At 42.8% G+C, this 15,984-nt stretch overlaps 1 protein-coding gene across 50 annotated transcripts in view; it reads right to left on the bottom strand.

Annotated features, from left to right (window-relative positions):
- Window positions 1–15,984, bottom strand: part of trdn (triadin) — a 732,832-nt gene that overhangs the window by 631,324 nt on the left and 85,524 nt on the right. For all 50 annotated transcript variants that reach the window (XM_085997256.1, XM_085997227.1, XM_085997243.1 and 47 more), the window contains one exon: window positions 12,136–12,165. In XM_085997256.1, coding sequence (XP_085853382.1) covers window positions 12,136–12,165 — 30 coding nt within the window. The remainder of the gene's footprint in view (window positions 1–12,135; window positions 12,166–15,984) is intronic.

The raw sequence follows: 15,984 nt of genomic DNA, 5'->3' as shown, positions 1-15,984 counted from the left end.
TGTTTATAAGTTACTTAAAGCTTACTTTAAAGTTACTTGATGGTAAGACTCCTTTTTCTTACATCACAAGTGCAGGAGGCTCTGACAGGGTTCGCAACCACGGTGACTGCGGGTGTGCAGAGAATGGAGGAGTCTATCTCAAATATGAGCACCACCGTGGCGCACGCACTGGCAACTATAGTTTCCTACATGGATAGGATGGCCACCTCCATGGAGGACATAAATCGCCAATCACATGAGAACATGGTCACACTTCTAAATAGATGGCCATCTATGGAGGATAGATGTGCATCTCATGAGGAGAGAAACCAAAGGCTCATAGAGGTCCTTTGTAGGAAGAATGTCAGTATAGACATGGGTCCTCATAGCCCCACTGGTGCACAGCAAGGTGCTCTCCAGCTACTTCCTAGCTGAGAAGTGGGGGCTCCTCTCCAAGCGCTCACACTTCTCTCCCCTTGCCAACCCCTCGGTCAGAGCCCCAGATGCCTCTAGTGATGGACAAGTCTGCCCCTGCACAGCCGCAGGAGGAGCAGACTTTGGCGTGGCCCGCACAGGCTCCAAAACCCGGAGGATGACCACCAAAGGCATCTCAGCAGGCTGCCTCCACCTCTGCTGGAGGCACAGGGGTAGCACCTCGTAGAAGCACTCGGAAAAGAAAGATCCCACATAAATAGTTACAAGGGTAGTCACTTGGGTGTTTTCTGAAAAATGATTGTTAATTTAATGTTGTTTTCATTTTTTGTAATAAACCATTTATTTTGGAAAGTTTGAATTTGTTGCCAAATGTATGCTCACAATTGGAAGTGGCAGAGTGAACTGTCAGGGCTCCTTTTATGTCCAGCAATGGTGGTGACAGTGAAAAGAATGTACTGGTCATTGTAGGGATGCTCTATGGTGTTGAAGTGGGGTGATGCCAACCTGCATGCACATGTGGCAGCCACAAATTTGTGCTGCATAAAGTTAGGTCAATCTGCAATTGACTAGGCCATCCCTGGTGTGACGGGCAGCAATGTGCTCGTGTACTGGTTGCATTGGGACAGTCGGCTCCTCTAGGTCTTCCTCATCCTGAACCTCATGCTCCTCCTCCTCCGAAGAGGCTGTGCACTCTGCGCCTTGTTCCTCATGCAGCACTAATCCTTGCTGCTGTGCTATGTTATGCGGGGCGCAGCAGACCACGATGATTCTGGAGACCCTGGCTGGTGCGTACTGAAGGGCTCCTCCAGATCTGTCCAGGCATCTGAAGTGCATTTTGAGCAACCCTATTGTCTGCTCTATGACTCTATGACACTTCTGGTGGATATGTGGCTTTGATTATAATGTTCCTCAGTCTCGTTTGTTGGCCTCCTCAAAGGAGTCATGAGCCACATCTTCAGGGGATAGCCCTTGTCTCCAAGAAGCCAGCCGGAAAGTCCGTTTGGTGGTGCGAAGAGCTGAGGGACGGTGAACTGGCACAGGATGTACGAGTCATGGCAGCTGCCAGGGAACTTGGCGCACACATGCATGATGCTCTTCCTATGGTTGCAGACCAGCTGCACATTGAGGGAGTGGACGCCCTTGCGGTTGACAAATACTGCTGGGTTCTGATGAGGTGCCCTGATGGCCACATGTTTGCAGTGGATTACGCCCTGCACCTGTGGGAAGCCAGCCACAGTGGCAAAGGACAGTGCCCGCTTAGTAACACTGGCTTCATTAGTGGCAAAGTGGATATAATTGGTGGACTTGTCAAAGAGGGCATCGGCGACCTGTATAGTGCATCTGTGGGCGGTCGACTGGGAAATGCCATAAATGTCTGCTGCAGATCCCTGGAAGGAGGCTGAGGTGAAGAAGTTGAGGACGGTGGTGATTTTGACAGCTACTGGTAAGGGTGTCCACCCATTCCTCCAGGCTGCAAGTCTTGCTCGAGCAATCTGCAAATATCTGTGATGAACTGGCACGATAGTCTGAGCCTCCTTTGGCACTGCTGCTCAGTCATGTTGAGGAAGCTAATCCTCTGCCTGTATACCCTGTGTTGGGGATATCACCTCTGGCATGTTGCAGCCCTGCACTGATGCCCTCTGCCCTGTGCAGCATCAGGTCATTGAGGTGAAGGTTGGTGCTCATGGTGTTGGTGCTGCTGGCATGCCTGGTTCTGCTACTGTTGCGGCTGATCATGGTCAGATTCTGAGGACCAAGGTGAGAGACTATAAACCGTACTCATTCTGATGTAATAGATGGCAGGTGATGTTGAGATGATAGAAGCAATCTGTCATGAGGTTATTCCAAGGAGGTGACAGTGGATAGAGAGTTTACTCCACACACTTCCAATCTGCATAAAGATCAAATGTGTCTTCCAAATCCTGAAATCGGCAGCTTCTGAGATTGGAAAGTGAACAGCTGTGAAATGGTAGCTTTTATACTACATTTGCAGCTGTCAACTATTCAGAACGATAGCCATTGAATTTCCGATCTACTTACCTGACGTGATCTCCGAACGGTGTGAACCTCATGAAAAAGGTGTAAAAATAGTAAGTACCTGGTAAAATAGCGTTTAACAACCTTTTTAAATTGCTTTTAATGAGCTTAATTGCCTGTCCCGCTGCTTGGGGTCGGGTCTATTCACCGCTGACAGACCCGACACTTGGGAAACTCGCGTGGATTTGACAGCTGACCCGCCTCCGAGCGCTGGCAAAATTCCAGCCTATGTCCCCTTTTCTGGATTCCCCCAGTAGAAAAAACAGTTCCTCCTTTTTAACTTTATTTTGAATTTTACAATCATTTTCTAGGGATTAAGTAAGATTCGGAGGGTGTTCTCCATAAAAGTGGGATCTGTAAATTGTGTAAATTAATTTGGTTTCTCATTTAGTTTGACTATCTTTTTAAAATTCCTTGCTCATTTTCCTAAGTTTTAGTGACGTTCAAAATAAAACTGTTATTTTACTGATTTTCTGTGGATTTACCAGGTGTTTAGGATCAGCTTTTACACCATTGATTTTCTCTGGATTTACCGGGTATTTAGGATCAGCTTTTACACCACTGATTTTTCTCTGGATTTACCAGGTGTTTAGGATTAGCTTTTACACCACTGATTTTCTCTGGATTTACCGGGTATTTAGGATCAGCTTTTACACCACTGATTTTCTCTGGATTTACCGGGTATTTAGGATCAGCTTTTACACCACTGATTTTCTCTGGATTTACCGGGTATTTAGGATCAGCTTTTACACCACTGATTTTCTCTGGATTTACCGGGTATTTAGGATCAGCTTTTACACCACTGATTTTTCTCTGGATTTACCAGGTGTTTAGGATCAGCTTTTACACCACTGATTTTCTCTGGATTTACCGGGTATTTAGGATCAGCTTTTACACCACTGATTTTCTCTGGATTTACCAGGTGTTTAGGATTAGCTTTTACACCACTGATTTTCTCCCTTTTGAAACCAAATGTAAAACTTGATCGAACTGAATAAAATTTCAGGCTTAATCAGAACTCAGGAAGTGCGGCATTGCTAGAGGTCCTTAGGATGAACTGTTAAGCTGAAGCCCCAACTGTCTGCTCAGGTGAAGGTAAAAAAATATCCTATCTCACATTTTGAAGTAGGGCAGAAGGTTCTCCTGGTCTTCTGGGTAACATTCCTCCATCCACCAACACCACCAAAAACAAATTATCTGGTCATTCATTGATTCGTTGTCTTTGGATCCTTGCTGCAAGCAGTTTGGTTGTCATGTTCATCTACATAATAAAAGTGACTGTACTTCTACAAGCAGTTAATTGGTCGTAAAGTACTCTGAGGTGACCTGAGGACGTGGTATGGCATTACATAAATGTAAGTTCTTTCTTTACACAACAAAAGTGAACACTTCGTCAACTCAAAATTCTCAGAAGACATGGCCTAGAAATTCAGCCGTGCACCACCCATTTTTTTGGGGAGCTAAACGGCCTCCTAAGTCTCCGGTGTGGTGGGCAGGAAGTGCCCACTCATTATGAGCTGAAAGTGCACCCCGCACCCGCCCCAACCCCCCGCCATATTGGTAAAGGCTAAAAATTCGGCATGCAGTGCTCACGCCTGAAACAGGCGTTAGGTTCTTTGCTTATTCAAATACAGTAAGGGACATAATGCCTGTTTGAAGCCACCACTGCAAGATTGATTTGCTCTGAGGCAGCCGGCACTGGCTGCACTCGGGAAAACCAAGCCCCCAACTAACGAGATATTAAAATATACTTAGCAGAATGCGGAGCCATGCGGAGCAGTAGTGCTCCTCCCAACCCCACATTCAACGCGGGCCATTGCCAACCACCGCTGCCCTCCAATCCCTGCCGCCACTCCCAACCAGCAGGCCACAGCTATCTCAGCTCGCTGGCTCGCTGGGAATGAGGTCTGAGTTCCAATATCATGTGTGCCTCAGGCTTCACCATTCAGGTGCAGGGAGTGGCCCTGCACCCCTGTGTGCCCTGTAATGGGTGCGCCTGAATTTATAGGCCTATATTTTTCAACAAATCACAATATAACTTACATTCATGCAGAAAATAAATATTGAAATCCCAGAACAGTTTCATAATATAGCACTGAACTACAATTGTGTTTTTCCCTGCAGCAATGAAACTCTTTGGGGTGATTTTTAACTTTTGGATCTGAAACGCGTGGGAAACACGGAAGTTCAGGTCTCCCCACACACGTGGAGTTTTAACTCCCCAGCGTGCGTGTGATGTCACTGACAGGGTCTCTGCCCGGAATTCAGCCTGGCCTGGCTTCCAGTCGGGCGGAGAAGGCTGGAGAAGAGGCCGTAGCCTCAGGTAGATCCGAGCCCCGACCCCGGGCGGGGGTTCCAATCTCCCACTCCATGGGTGGGTGGGGGTTCTGATCCCTGGGGGTGGGCCCGATCGGTGGGGGGGTTATATGGTGGGGGCTGAAGATGGGGGAGCTTGGGGGAGCTGGGGGGCGGGAGCACTCCTGCTCCTCCCGGCCCTCAAGGAGTGCTCCCCGAGGCTGGCCTTGCCTCACCTAAGACTGGGAACCACTGCCAGCCACAGTTAAACCTGCAAAGTAGGTTCAGTCTGAGGCTTTCAGCCTCATTATCATGTTTAAAGTACCAACTCGCCTGCTGGGAGCAGATTGGCTGCCCGCCCCATCCCGTATCCCTTAAAACTGGAAGTGGGAGGGTTGGAGGCGTATTGGGGTCGGGATTCAGGTTTATAACACTTTAACCTCCCACCCGAACCAAATCTGCTCTTTCTTTGGGGTTAAAATTCCCCCCTTTCTGTTTAGAGTTGTTTTATTGCATTCACTGTGTGCTTTATATTCACCTCATTTAGCTGCTTATGTCCTAAGGGGAATGCTATCTTGGGACTAGATTCCTAGTGGAGTCACTCCAAACTGAGATATTGGCCCAGAATTTACGGTGGGTAATAACGGCGGACTAACATCATTCACCGTCATTACCCCTCTGAAACTGACCGCAACTTCAGGAATTAGCGCATGCACATCTAAACACAGAAATCCTGAAGTTGCGGTCAGTCATTCGCTGCTCCGACACTGGCTGCGCTGTGGATGCCCACCGCCCGCCACCGCCCCCCCAATAGCCGGCCTCAGTGTAATCAATAAAATCTGTGAAACTGACAAAAACTTGGGCTTTTCCGCGGTAATATCGCTGTTAAATACCCCATTAAATGTTAAGCCTTGTTGGAATAGGTGCAGTTGGGGTTTTAACAGTGTATTGACTGCTAAACAAATGTTCTGGCCCTGAATAATATTTTTTTATATTTGTGGAGTGTCAAATTTCTCCAGTACAATAAAAATTACAATTTTTAAAAGACTTCTAAAAAACATTTTTTTTTTAAAGTTTGTTCATGATATTTCAGGTTCCACCTTAACCCCCTGTGAGAGCCCCAGTCTTTATTTTGCTCGCTGTAACATTTTTAAAAAGTCTGGATAAAAGCAGCTTCTCATTTCCTAGTTTCCTGTCTGTGAGAATTCTGCAATATGATTCGTTACTTAGACAGCTTGTTGATGTCTCAGCAGCATCACACTAGGGATTCCCACTACAGAGCACCGAAATCACTTGAACGTTGAAAAAAGCAAACATCTCACCATACATATTGCGAAATTTCGGTGGCCAGCTTTCTTCGGGGCTAATGGCAAGCGCCTTTGCTTCGTCGCTGACTGCAAATTCTGGGTCAAAGTTCATAGCAGCCTGTTTTGCCATGCTGACAGCAATGAGTTGCTTCAGAAATGTTCACAGATATTGAGATGTAGGGGTGGATTTACCTCCAGCGTGGTATCTGGGCAGCTGACCAGCGGAACACCTGGTAATCCCACCAGGATACCCAGTCCATTTTGAGGACTGAGCAACTTCTGCATCGGACTGACGGGCCGAGGCTGGAAATCAAGCAAACCTGTCGGCTCCGGGCGGCTCCAAAATCAGGGGCCAGAACCAATAGGTGAACTCCTCCCAGCCCCGCAAGAATGAAGAGGAAGTCACATGCAGGATCCAATTTAGGACAGCCACTTGATGCTGGTCAGAGTGTGCACAGCACTCACTCTGCCCAGATCAATCCAACATTGCAAATGGAGTCCTACTGATGTCATAGGACCCTGATTTCCATTTTAAATGGACTACCCAGCAGTAGGCCCTGGTGAACATTGCTGTGGCCATGGCAATGATGGTAACATGGCAGTAGGTCATTGCTGCCCCATTTCCGCCGGGCAGAAGGGCTGAAAATTCAGCCCATTCTCATCATTCAATTTTCCGTTACTTAAATGTTAAAAATGAAAAGAATTCACAAGAAACGAATCATCCCCATCCTCACAGTGCACCACCGATTACAAACTGTTTCAGATTGGTTCCTTTAAGCATTAAAGGAGTACAACCTTCATGAAGATCCTGTTTAACAAACATTACTTTTCTTTTGAGAGGGAGAAGAGCCAGAAGAGTTTCAATGGCACATTATGAAGTGAATTTTACAACATGAGTATTGCAAATAAATGGAAAAAGCTTTGCCACTTTCTCATGATCGTGTTTTTTTTGTTAAATAATTTGAACTGCCCAGGCATTACAGAACATCCTGTTAAAGTATTGTTCTAGTTTTCAAATTCCTAAAATCTTCTGCTCCCCCCGAATTTGGCTAGGATAAATAAAATTAAAGAGTTAAATGCATGGCTCAAAGACTGGTGTGGGAGAAATGGGTTTTGCTTCTTGGGACACTGGCACCAGTACTGGGACAGGAGGGAGCTGTTCCATTGGGACAGACTCCACTTGGCCAGTGCTGGGACTAGAGTCCTGGTGAATCATATAACTAGGGCTGTAGAGAGGGCTTTAAACTAATTAGTGGGGGGGAGGTTTCTAGAGAGCAAATAACAGAAATGACAATGGAGAAGGTCATAGACTTATGTAGCAGTGGGGAAATTAAAAAACAGAACGTGTCAGGAAGGGACAGAAGGTATGGAGTAAAAGGTAAAGTAGCAAAAGGGGAAAAAACAGGAACTAAGTATCACAAAACATATTTCAAAGTTCTTTATCTGAATGCACGTAGCATTCGTAACAAAATGAATGAGTAAACGGCACAAATAACTACATATGGGTATGATCTTGTGGCCATTACAGAAACATGGCTGCAGGGTGACCATGACTGGGAATTAAACATACCAGGTTATTTAACAATCAGGAAGGACAGGCAGGAAGGGAGGGGAGGTGGGGTGGCTATGTTAATAAAGGAAGGAATCACTATAATACAGAGAAATGATATTGGGTCAAAGGAGCAGGATAGTGAAACAGTTTGGGTAGAGATAAGGAATAATAAGGGGAAAAAACATTAGTGGGCGTAGTTTATAGGCCTCTGAACAGTTGCAACTCTGTTGGACGGAGTATTAATCAGGAAATAGTTGAGGCTTGTAATAAGGGAACAGCTATAATTATGGGGGATTTTAATTATCATATTAACTGGACAAATCAAATTGGGCAGAGCAGCCTTGAGGATGAGTTCATTGAGTGTATTAGGGATGGGTTTCTTGAGCAGTATGTAACTGAACCGACCAGGCGGCAAGCAACCTTAGATTTGGTCCTGTGTAATGAGACAGGATTAATTAAAAATGTCCTAGTAAAGGATCCCCTTGGAATGAGTGACCATAACATGGTTGAATTCCATATTCAAGTAGAGGGTGAGAAGGTTGGATCTCAAACAAGCGTGCTGAGCTTGAATAAAGGAGACAATGAAGGTATGAGAGCGGAATTGATTAGAGTGGACTGGGAAAATAGATTAAAGGGTAAGACGGTACATGATCAGTAGTGTACATTTAAGGAGTTATTTTACAACTTCCAAAAAATATATATTCCACTGAGGAAAAAAGGGTGTAAAAGAAAAGATAGCCATCCGTGGCTAAGTAAAGTAATTAAGGATAGTATCCGACTAAAAACAAGGGCATATAAGGTAGCCAAATCTAGTGGGAGGATAGAAGATTGGGAAGTCTTTAAAAGACAGCAAAAAATAACTAAAAGATTGATTAAGAAAGGGAAGATAGATTATGAAAGTAAATTAGCAAAAAATATAAAAACGGATAGCAAAAGTTTCTATAGTTATATAAAAAGAAAAAGGGTGGCTAAAGTAAATGTTGGTCCCTTAGAGGATGAGACTGGGAAATTAACGGTGGGAAACATGGAGATGGCAAAAACGCTGAACAAAAATTTGGATCAGTCTTTACGGTAGAGGACACTAAGAATATCCCAACACTGGACAAACAGGGGGCTCCAGGGGGAGAGGAGCTAAATACAATTAAAATCACTAAGGAAGTGGTACTTGGTAAAATAATGGGACTTAAGCCGGATAAATCCCCTGGACCTGATGGCTTACATCCTAGGGTCTTGAGGGAAGTGGCGGTAGGGATTGTGGATGCATTGGTAATAATTTTCCAAAACTCCCTGGACTCAGCAAAGGTCCCGGCAGATTGGAAAACTGCTAATGTAACACCCTTATTTAAAAAGGGTAGTAGGCAGAAGGCTGGAAACTATAGACCTGTTAGCCTGACATCTGTGGTTGGTAAAATTTTAGAGTCCATTATTAAGGAGACAGTAACAGGACATTTGGATAAACATAATTTAATAGGACAAACTCAGCATGGTTTCATGCAGGGGAAGTCATGTTTGACAAATTTGCTTGAGTTCTTTGAGGAAGTAACATACAGGGTGGATAAAGGAGAACCAGTGGATGTAGTGTATTTAGACTTCCAAAAGACATTTGACAAGGTGCCACACAAAAGATTGTTGCTCAAGATAAAAAATCACGGGATTGGGGGTAATATCTGGCATGGGTGGAGCCTGGCTCTCTAACAGAAAGCAGAGAGTTGGGATAAATGGTTCATTCTCAGACTGGCAATCAGTAACTAGTGGTGTTCCGCAGGGGTCAGTGCTGGGTCCCCAACTCTTTACAATCTATATTAACGATTTGGAGGAGGGGACCGAGTGTAACATATCAAAGTTTGCAGATGATACAAAGATGGGAGGGAAAGTAGTGAGTGAGGAGGACATAAAAAACCTGCAAAGTGACATAGACAGGCTAAGTAAGTGGGCAGAGATTTGGCAGATGGAATACAATACTGGAAAGTGTGAGGTTATGCACTTTGGCAGGAAAAATCATAGAGCAAGTTATTATCTTAATGGCAAGAAACTGGAAAGTACTGTAGTACAAAGGGATCTGGGGGTCCTGGTGCACGAAACTCAAAAAGTTAGTATGCAGGTGCAGCAAGTGATCAAGAAGGCCAATGGAATGTTGGCTTTTATTGCTAGGGGGATAGAATATAAAAACAGGGAGGTATTGCTGCAGTTATACAAGGTATTGGTGAGACCGCACCTGGAATACTGCATACAGTTTTGGTGTCCATACTTAAGAAAAGACATACTTGCTCTCGAGTCAGTACAAAGAAGGTTCACTTGGTTAATCCCGGGGATGAGGGGGTGGTCATATGAGGAGAGGTTGAGTAGATTGGGACTCTACTCATTGGAGTTCAGAAGAATGAGAGGCGATCTTATTGAAACATATAAGGTTGTGAAGGGGCTTGATCGGGTGGATGCGGTGAGGATGTTCCCAATGATGGGTGAAACTAGAACTAGGGGGCATAATCTTAGAATAAGGGGCTGCTCTTTCAAAACTGAGATGAGGAGAAACTTCTTCACTCAGAGGGTGGTAGGTTTTTGGAATTTGCTGCCCCAGAAAGCTGTGGAAGCTACATCATTAAATAAATTTAAAACAGAAATAGATAGTTTCCTAGAAGTAAAGGGAATTAAGGGTTACGGGGAGCGGGCAGGAAATTGGACAGGAGTCTAGGTTCGGAATGGTCATGGCCCTGTGGGTAGTGGAGCGGGCCCAGGGGCCGTGTAGCCTGGTTCTGCTCCTACTTCTTGTGTTCTAATTCTGTGTTAGATTTCAGGAGATGGTTTTATTCCTGTTCCTGGCTGGGGTGGAGATCGCCTTTACAGAAGGTAAGTACTGTAGAAAATATAGGGACAGAGTGATCTCCTGGAAGAGTTTCGATCGCCTAGATGGGTCGGAGAGGAATTTCCCAGATTTTTTTCTCCCAAATTGGCCATTGGGTTTTTTATCTGGCTTTTCGCCTCTCCTGGGAGATCACATGGGTTCGGGTGGGATGGAGAGTGATAGATTTGAGGTTAGGATCAGATCAGCCATGATCTTATTGAATGGTGGAGCAGGCTCGAGGGGCCGATTGGCCTACTCCTGCTCCTATTTCTTATGTTCTTATGTTCTTATAAATTCACAAATACAGAAAAATTGGTTGGAATGTTTAGAATGGATAAAACTTTGCAATTAATTAACTGGGATTTTTGAAATTGAAAATCATATGCGCGATATGTTTGAATGTATGGCAGGCGTTTGATGACCTTGAACACCAAAAAGATACAGTTTATAATGCGATTGCACAGTGTGTTATATCTTTTGATTAAACAGCTTTTGCAAATCTGGACGATGTATGCTAAGTCTCCTCGAGGTTACTGCAGTTTGTTGGGATGTACGTATGTATTCTGATTATATTATGCTCCGCAAAGTGCAATGAAGAAATGAAAAAAAACTAGATCTAAATATTAAGTGCTAAAAATAAAAGTTATAGGAATTGAATTTTAATTGGGAACTCATTTTTAGTGTGGTGGTTGCCGCTGAAACCAATCATTGCTGACACATTGAATACCATGCTATATATATTTCTTCCCCTGTTGCCAGTTGCTAATATGTAGCTATTATATATATGCAATTTGTGTGCTAAAATGCAAAACAATGCTTTATTTTGTTAATTCAGAGAATATTAAGAATAAGGGTTGTGAGGATTAATTTATCTACCTCTTCCAAGCTATACAGCATTTGAAAATAAAGAAATTATATGTATAAATAATATTACAAGCTCTAAAGCTGTACCTGGAACAGGCTCTAGTATGGTGCTGCCGCTAACTTGATAGTGGACGAATAAATAATGCACAACAGAGATGAGTGCCGTGCTGAGATAAAGTTACATCCAGCAGTGATCAAAGACAGGATCAAGGGACTTTAAAAATCTCCTATCAAAATGGCCGCCATTGATATTTTCGTGTATAAGGAAAATAAATGTCAATTTTTTTTTAATACTGATGCACACTATGGATTATATCTTATTGTATTGATCTTATTTGTCATATTTCTAGCAGGCTAAAGCACAAATCTGCCTCTATTTCCTGCAACATTACATCTGTCAACATTACCATTTTCCTATGGTACAACTGTTTCATTATAGCCTGGAAATCCTCATTGGCATTGCACTGAGCATCTGTACTATCCATGTGTTAGAGAGCAGTGTCATTGGGAATGTAGAGTTCTGGCCAGTGAATGCAACATTTTCACATATTGTGGCTTATGGGTGCTACAGCACTGAAGATGTGCATTTGGCTTGTCAGCGCAATTATTACCAACAATAGTTATTTAAATCTGAAGTGCAGCATAAAGCTCATATATCACACATGCAGTGCAGAGCTAACCCTCCTATAAAACTGGCTGTACTGACAAAATTCTTAATTTTAATTGGAAAGGCTTGACATAATATATTCCTTTTTAAAATTCTGCCTTAATTAGTTGATATTGTGTTCTGTGTGTACATGGACAGTTTGATGCTGTAAATCACCCACCTTTCTTTTTTGTCTGAGGTTCAATTTCACCTAAATCAGAAAAAAACAAAATGAGATGGGATAGTCATGTGGTGCCAACAGGCACAGGCTATATTAAAGTATGGAAAACTCTACGCATATCAATTATCATCTAATAAAATAGAACATTAATGTTAACAACTGACTCGGCACAGTAAAGATTATAATTCCAAAGCATAATTACATTTTCTGCACTTTATACGATTTCCACAGAAAGAGCATGCAACGCAAGTCCAGCTCACCACCTCAACTTCTCCTCCTCAGAAAAGGATAAATGAAAATAATTGATAAAAAAATTCTATTCCATCATGTCCATTTTAGATTTTTTTAATTAAGGAAGAGGTCAACTATTCTTTGTAGTGTTACATTTTCAAAGATTTTGAAAGAGAAACATATTACTTTTGTTGTGTTCAAAGTTTAAAAAGAAATTTGTATTGGAAATAGAAAATGGACAGGCTTTTGTTTTAAAATAACAACATTTTTGCAAATTCTAATTCTAATGTATGCATAAACCATTTAACAAAGGCTGCTGTTATGCCATATCTTTCACATGGATGTGAAGCAGTTTCTTATGCATATCGACATAATAGCACTGAAGATGCGAGGTGTGAGAACACCTGTAGTTGGTAGCCTCACAACTCCTGGCCTTCACACCAGGTGTAGTATAATTCCAGACCAGTGTGAAGGTACTGTATGTTTAAAAACTACCCACATGGTTCATTGAACTTCCTGGTCAGGGTAAAAGGGTGTCATGGGTTAACTAGTGTAGGCAGTTAGAGAGAGAGAATACAGCATGTGAAGAATAAGCAGCCTGAGAAAGATAAGGCAGCTGGTGTACAAATGATGAACTGTCTTCATGTAGAACTGGGTTTAGACAATAGACTCTTAAATTAGTGTATAAGTTTAAGATAGTTATGTGGGGAGGGTTGCCAAAAAGCACTGAGAAAGCAAGATGAAGTAACCCTGAATCAGAGATTAGAGATGAAGCCCCCTTTCTAATGGTTTTGTGCAGACTAGTCAGGTGATATGCTGCAGAAGAGCTGGACAAATCTGGTTTGAGTCAGTTTTCAGACAAAGGTGCTAGAGCTACATCATATTTTATGACCACAAGTAGGTGTGTTATAGAAAAGGTATAAAAGTAGTATGCAAGGTATCTTCACTGTGATACTTCTAATTAGGAACAGCCTGGATTAGTTACGCTCCTGGTTCCTGATGGGTATTCTACTTGTGAGTATAATAGATATAGCTGCTTACTTATAACCTCATATATGTTCAATAAATCTTGAAAGTTAATTTGTCTCTAGAGGCCGAGCCTATCTTAGGACTGGAGTGGATGTCTTATATGGCCCCAGTCCCACAGTGGGGATCAGTGCTCTCTGCACACATACATGCACGGAGATCTTTTGTCCCACAGTTTAAAGTGAGGCACAGTTAGCAGCATAACTTGAGGTCTTCTTGCTGCACCATCTACAGGTACTGGTCCAAAACCAGCACCGAAAATATAACAGCAGCTAAAGAATAATTTACCTTACAGTTTTGCGGACTCTGTCTAACTACATTTTAATGATCCTAACCTGAGAATCTGATTGTGCTGTTCTCATTTAGAAACAATCACATTTTCAGGCATGTTCTGGTTTGCCAAAATTCCCATTTACTTTTATTGCTGCTGTGGCCACGGGGAAGGAAGGCACAGCCTTCACGCTGCAACAGAGGAGCTATAAGATGTTTCACTGAGTGCTTCAATCAGCTCAAAGCCCACTGTTGCAGCTTAGAGTCTGTTCTCTTGCACTGTAGCTTTTAGTGCTTTACACAGTCTCATGGCACCACTTTGATATATTCAATGATGTTCTAAGAATTCTGCTTCACTGCAAATTACAGCCATTCTCTCCGAGCTAGCCAATCAAATTGCTCAATAACAATAATCTGCAATGATCCGAGGCAGCAACAGAGAAGCCAAAGGGGAAAATAGGAATGTTTTTTAAAGGAAGGTTTTCCAAAAATACAGTATAATGGGGTATACGCCCCTCCTGATTGGAACTGAATACCAGATGGAGTGTATAATGGATGGCCGATGCAATACCGCTCATTTTGAACGTTTGCCCAAGTCAAATTTCTACCCCCATGTTCTTATCCTCGGCCATTCCTTATCAAAGCACATTCCACATTTTGTTCATTATTTAATACTGTTTTAATTGATTTTAAAATGTATTCAGCCACTGCTGACTCCCCAGTTGAAGCTCTGTTCATTGTGCCATTTCTCAGGTCTAGGAAAGATGGGCACAGGAGCACTGAAGCATGTTATCCCAGCATCCAGCCTAATGATGCCAGAGCCTTTGCCCCATTACTGAATTTATTCAATGGAACACCTCTCAGCTACTGGCAACTTTTTAAACCTGTCTTATAGACTTAAAGAGCTGACTTGCATTCCCAATGGATAAATAGATAAATAGTCACATTGTGTGTTATTGAACCATACAGATCAGCAAGATCCAAGATTTGAATCCTGGACTATGCTGACTTAGCTGATCTCCCCTGAAATTGCAACAGGTTTCAGTGTCCCTGGACTGAAGGAAAAACCCATAACCTCTCCATTACCAAGACCGCCTACTTCCACCTCCATAATATCGCTCGTCTCCACCCCTGCCTCAGTTCATTTTCCGTGAAACCCCCATCCATGCTTTTGTTACCTCCAGACTCAACTATTCCAATGCTCTCCCATTTTCCACCCTCCATAAACTTAAGCTTATCCAACTCTGCTGCCCATATCCTAACTTGCACCAAGTCCCGTTCAATCATCATCACTATGCTCACTGGCCTACATTTTTTCCCAGTCCTTGATTTTAAAATTCTCATCCTCGTGTTCAAATCCCTCCACAATCTTACTCCTCCCTATCTCTGTATCTCCCCCAGCCCTACAATCCTCCAAGAACTGCATTCCTCCAACTTTGGCCTCTTGTGCATCCCCCACTTCCTTTGCCCCACCATTGATGGCCGTGCCTTCACATGTCGAGGCCCTAAGCTTTGGAATTCCCTCCTGAAACCACTCTGCCTCTCCATTTCTCTCCCCTCCTTTAATACACTCCTTAAAACCTACCTCTTTGACCAAGCTTTTGGTCATCTGCCCTAATGTCTCCTTTAGCTCAGTGTCAATTTTTGTCTGATTACATTTCTGTGAAACACCTTGGGACATGTTACTATGTTAAAAGCACTATATAAATGCAAATTGTTGTTGTTGTTTGGAATGGAACAGTGGTTAGGGTTCCAGTTTCTGACTGATGTTCAGTGATCCCTGCTAGAAAGTGTGAATGTATAGATATCAAGTAAGGATTGGATTGGGCTCAACTATGAAGCTCCCTACAGTAAATTCAAGTGCCAGCATTAACATTTGCGGAGTGACCAATTAAGCAAGTTAGGCATTTGGACAATATGAACTGAAAGATATTTTATGGCTAAAACCGAATGGATTGCTGTAGTTGACTTCCTCCTCGAATTTCATAATCACAAGTTCAGACAATTAAAGATTTTATTTTAGTTATAGTACCTTGTGCATCTCTTTAACTTTTCTGAGGAGTGTATAAGATCCAAGTTCAAAATGCATACATCATTAATCATAAAAATGTCAGTGTCACTGAATCATACAAGACATCAAAGTGAGACAAAATGCATTTGTTTTTCATTAACACTCACAAGCAATTAAAGTTAGACAGAAAACTGGTTACTTAGAAAGAGCATATGGCATTCAATAGGTAGAATGATAACTATACAAGGCAACCTCAAAATGACACAAGGGCATTTTAATCAAAGATCACTCCAAAGATAATCATTCCTTTG

The sequence above is a fragment of the Somniosus microcephalus genome, chromosome 9, assembly GCF_052327205.1.
Source record: "Somniosus microcephalus isolate GS21.2 chromosome 9, FLI_Smic_1.0, whole genome shotgun sequence".
In the NCBI taxonomy this organism is placed as follows: Eukaryota; Metazoa; Chordata; class Chondrichthyes; order Squaliformes; family Somniosidae; genus Somniosus; species Somniosus microcephalus.
The sequence above is the reverse complement of the archived record's forward strand: the minus strand, read 5'-3'. Positions and strand labels throughout refer to the sequence as shown.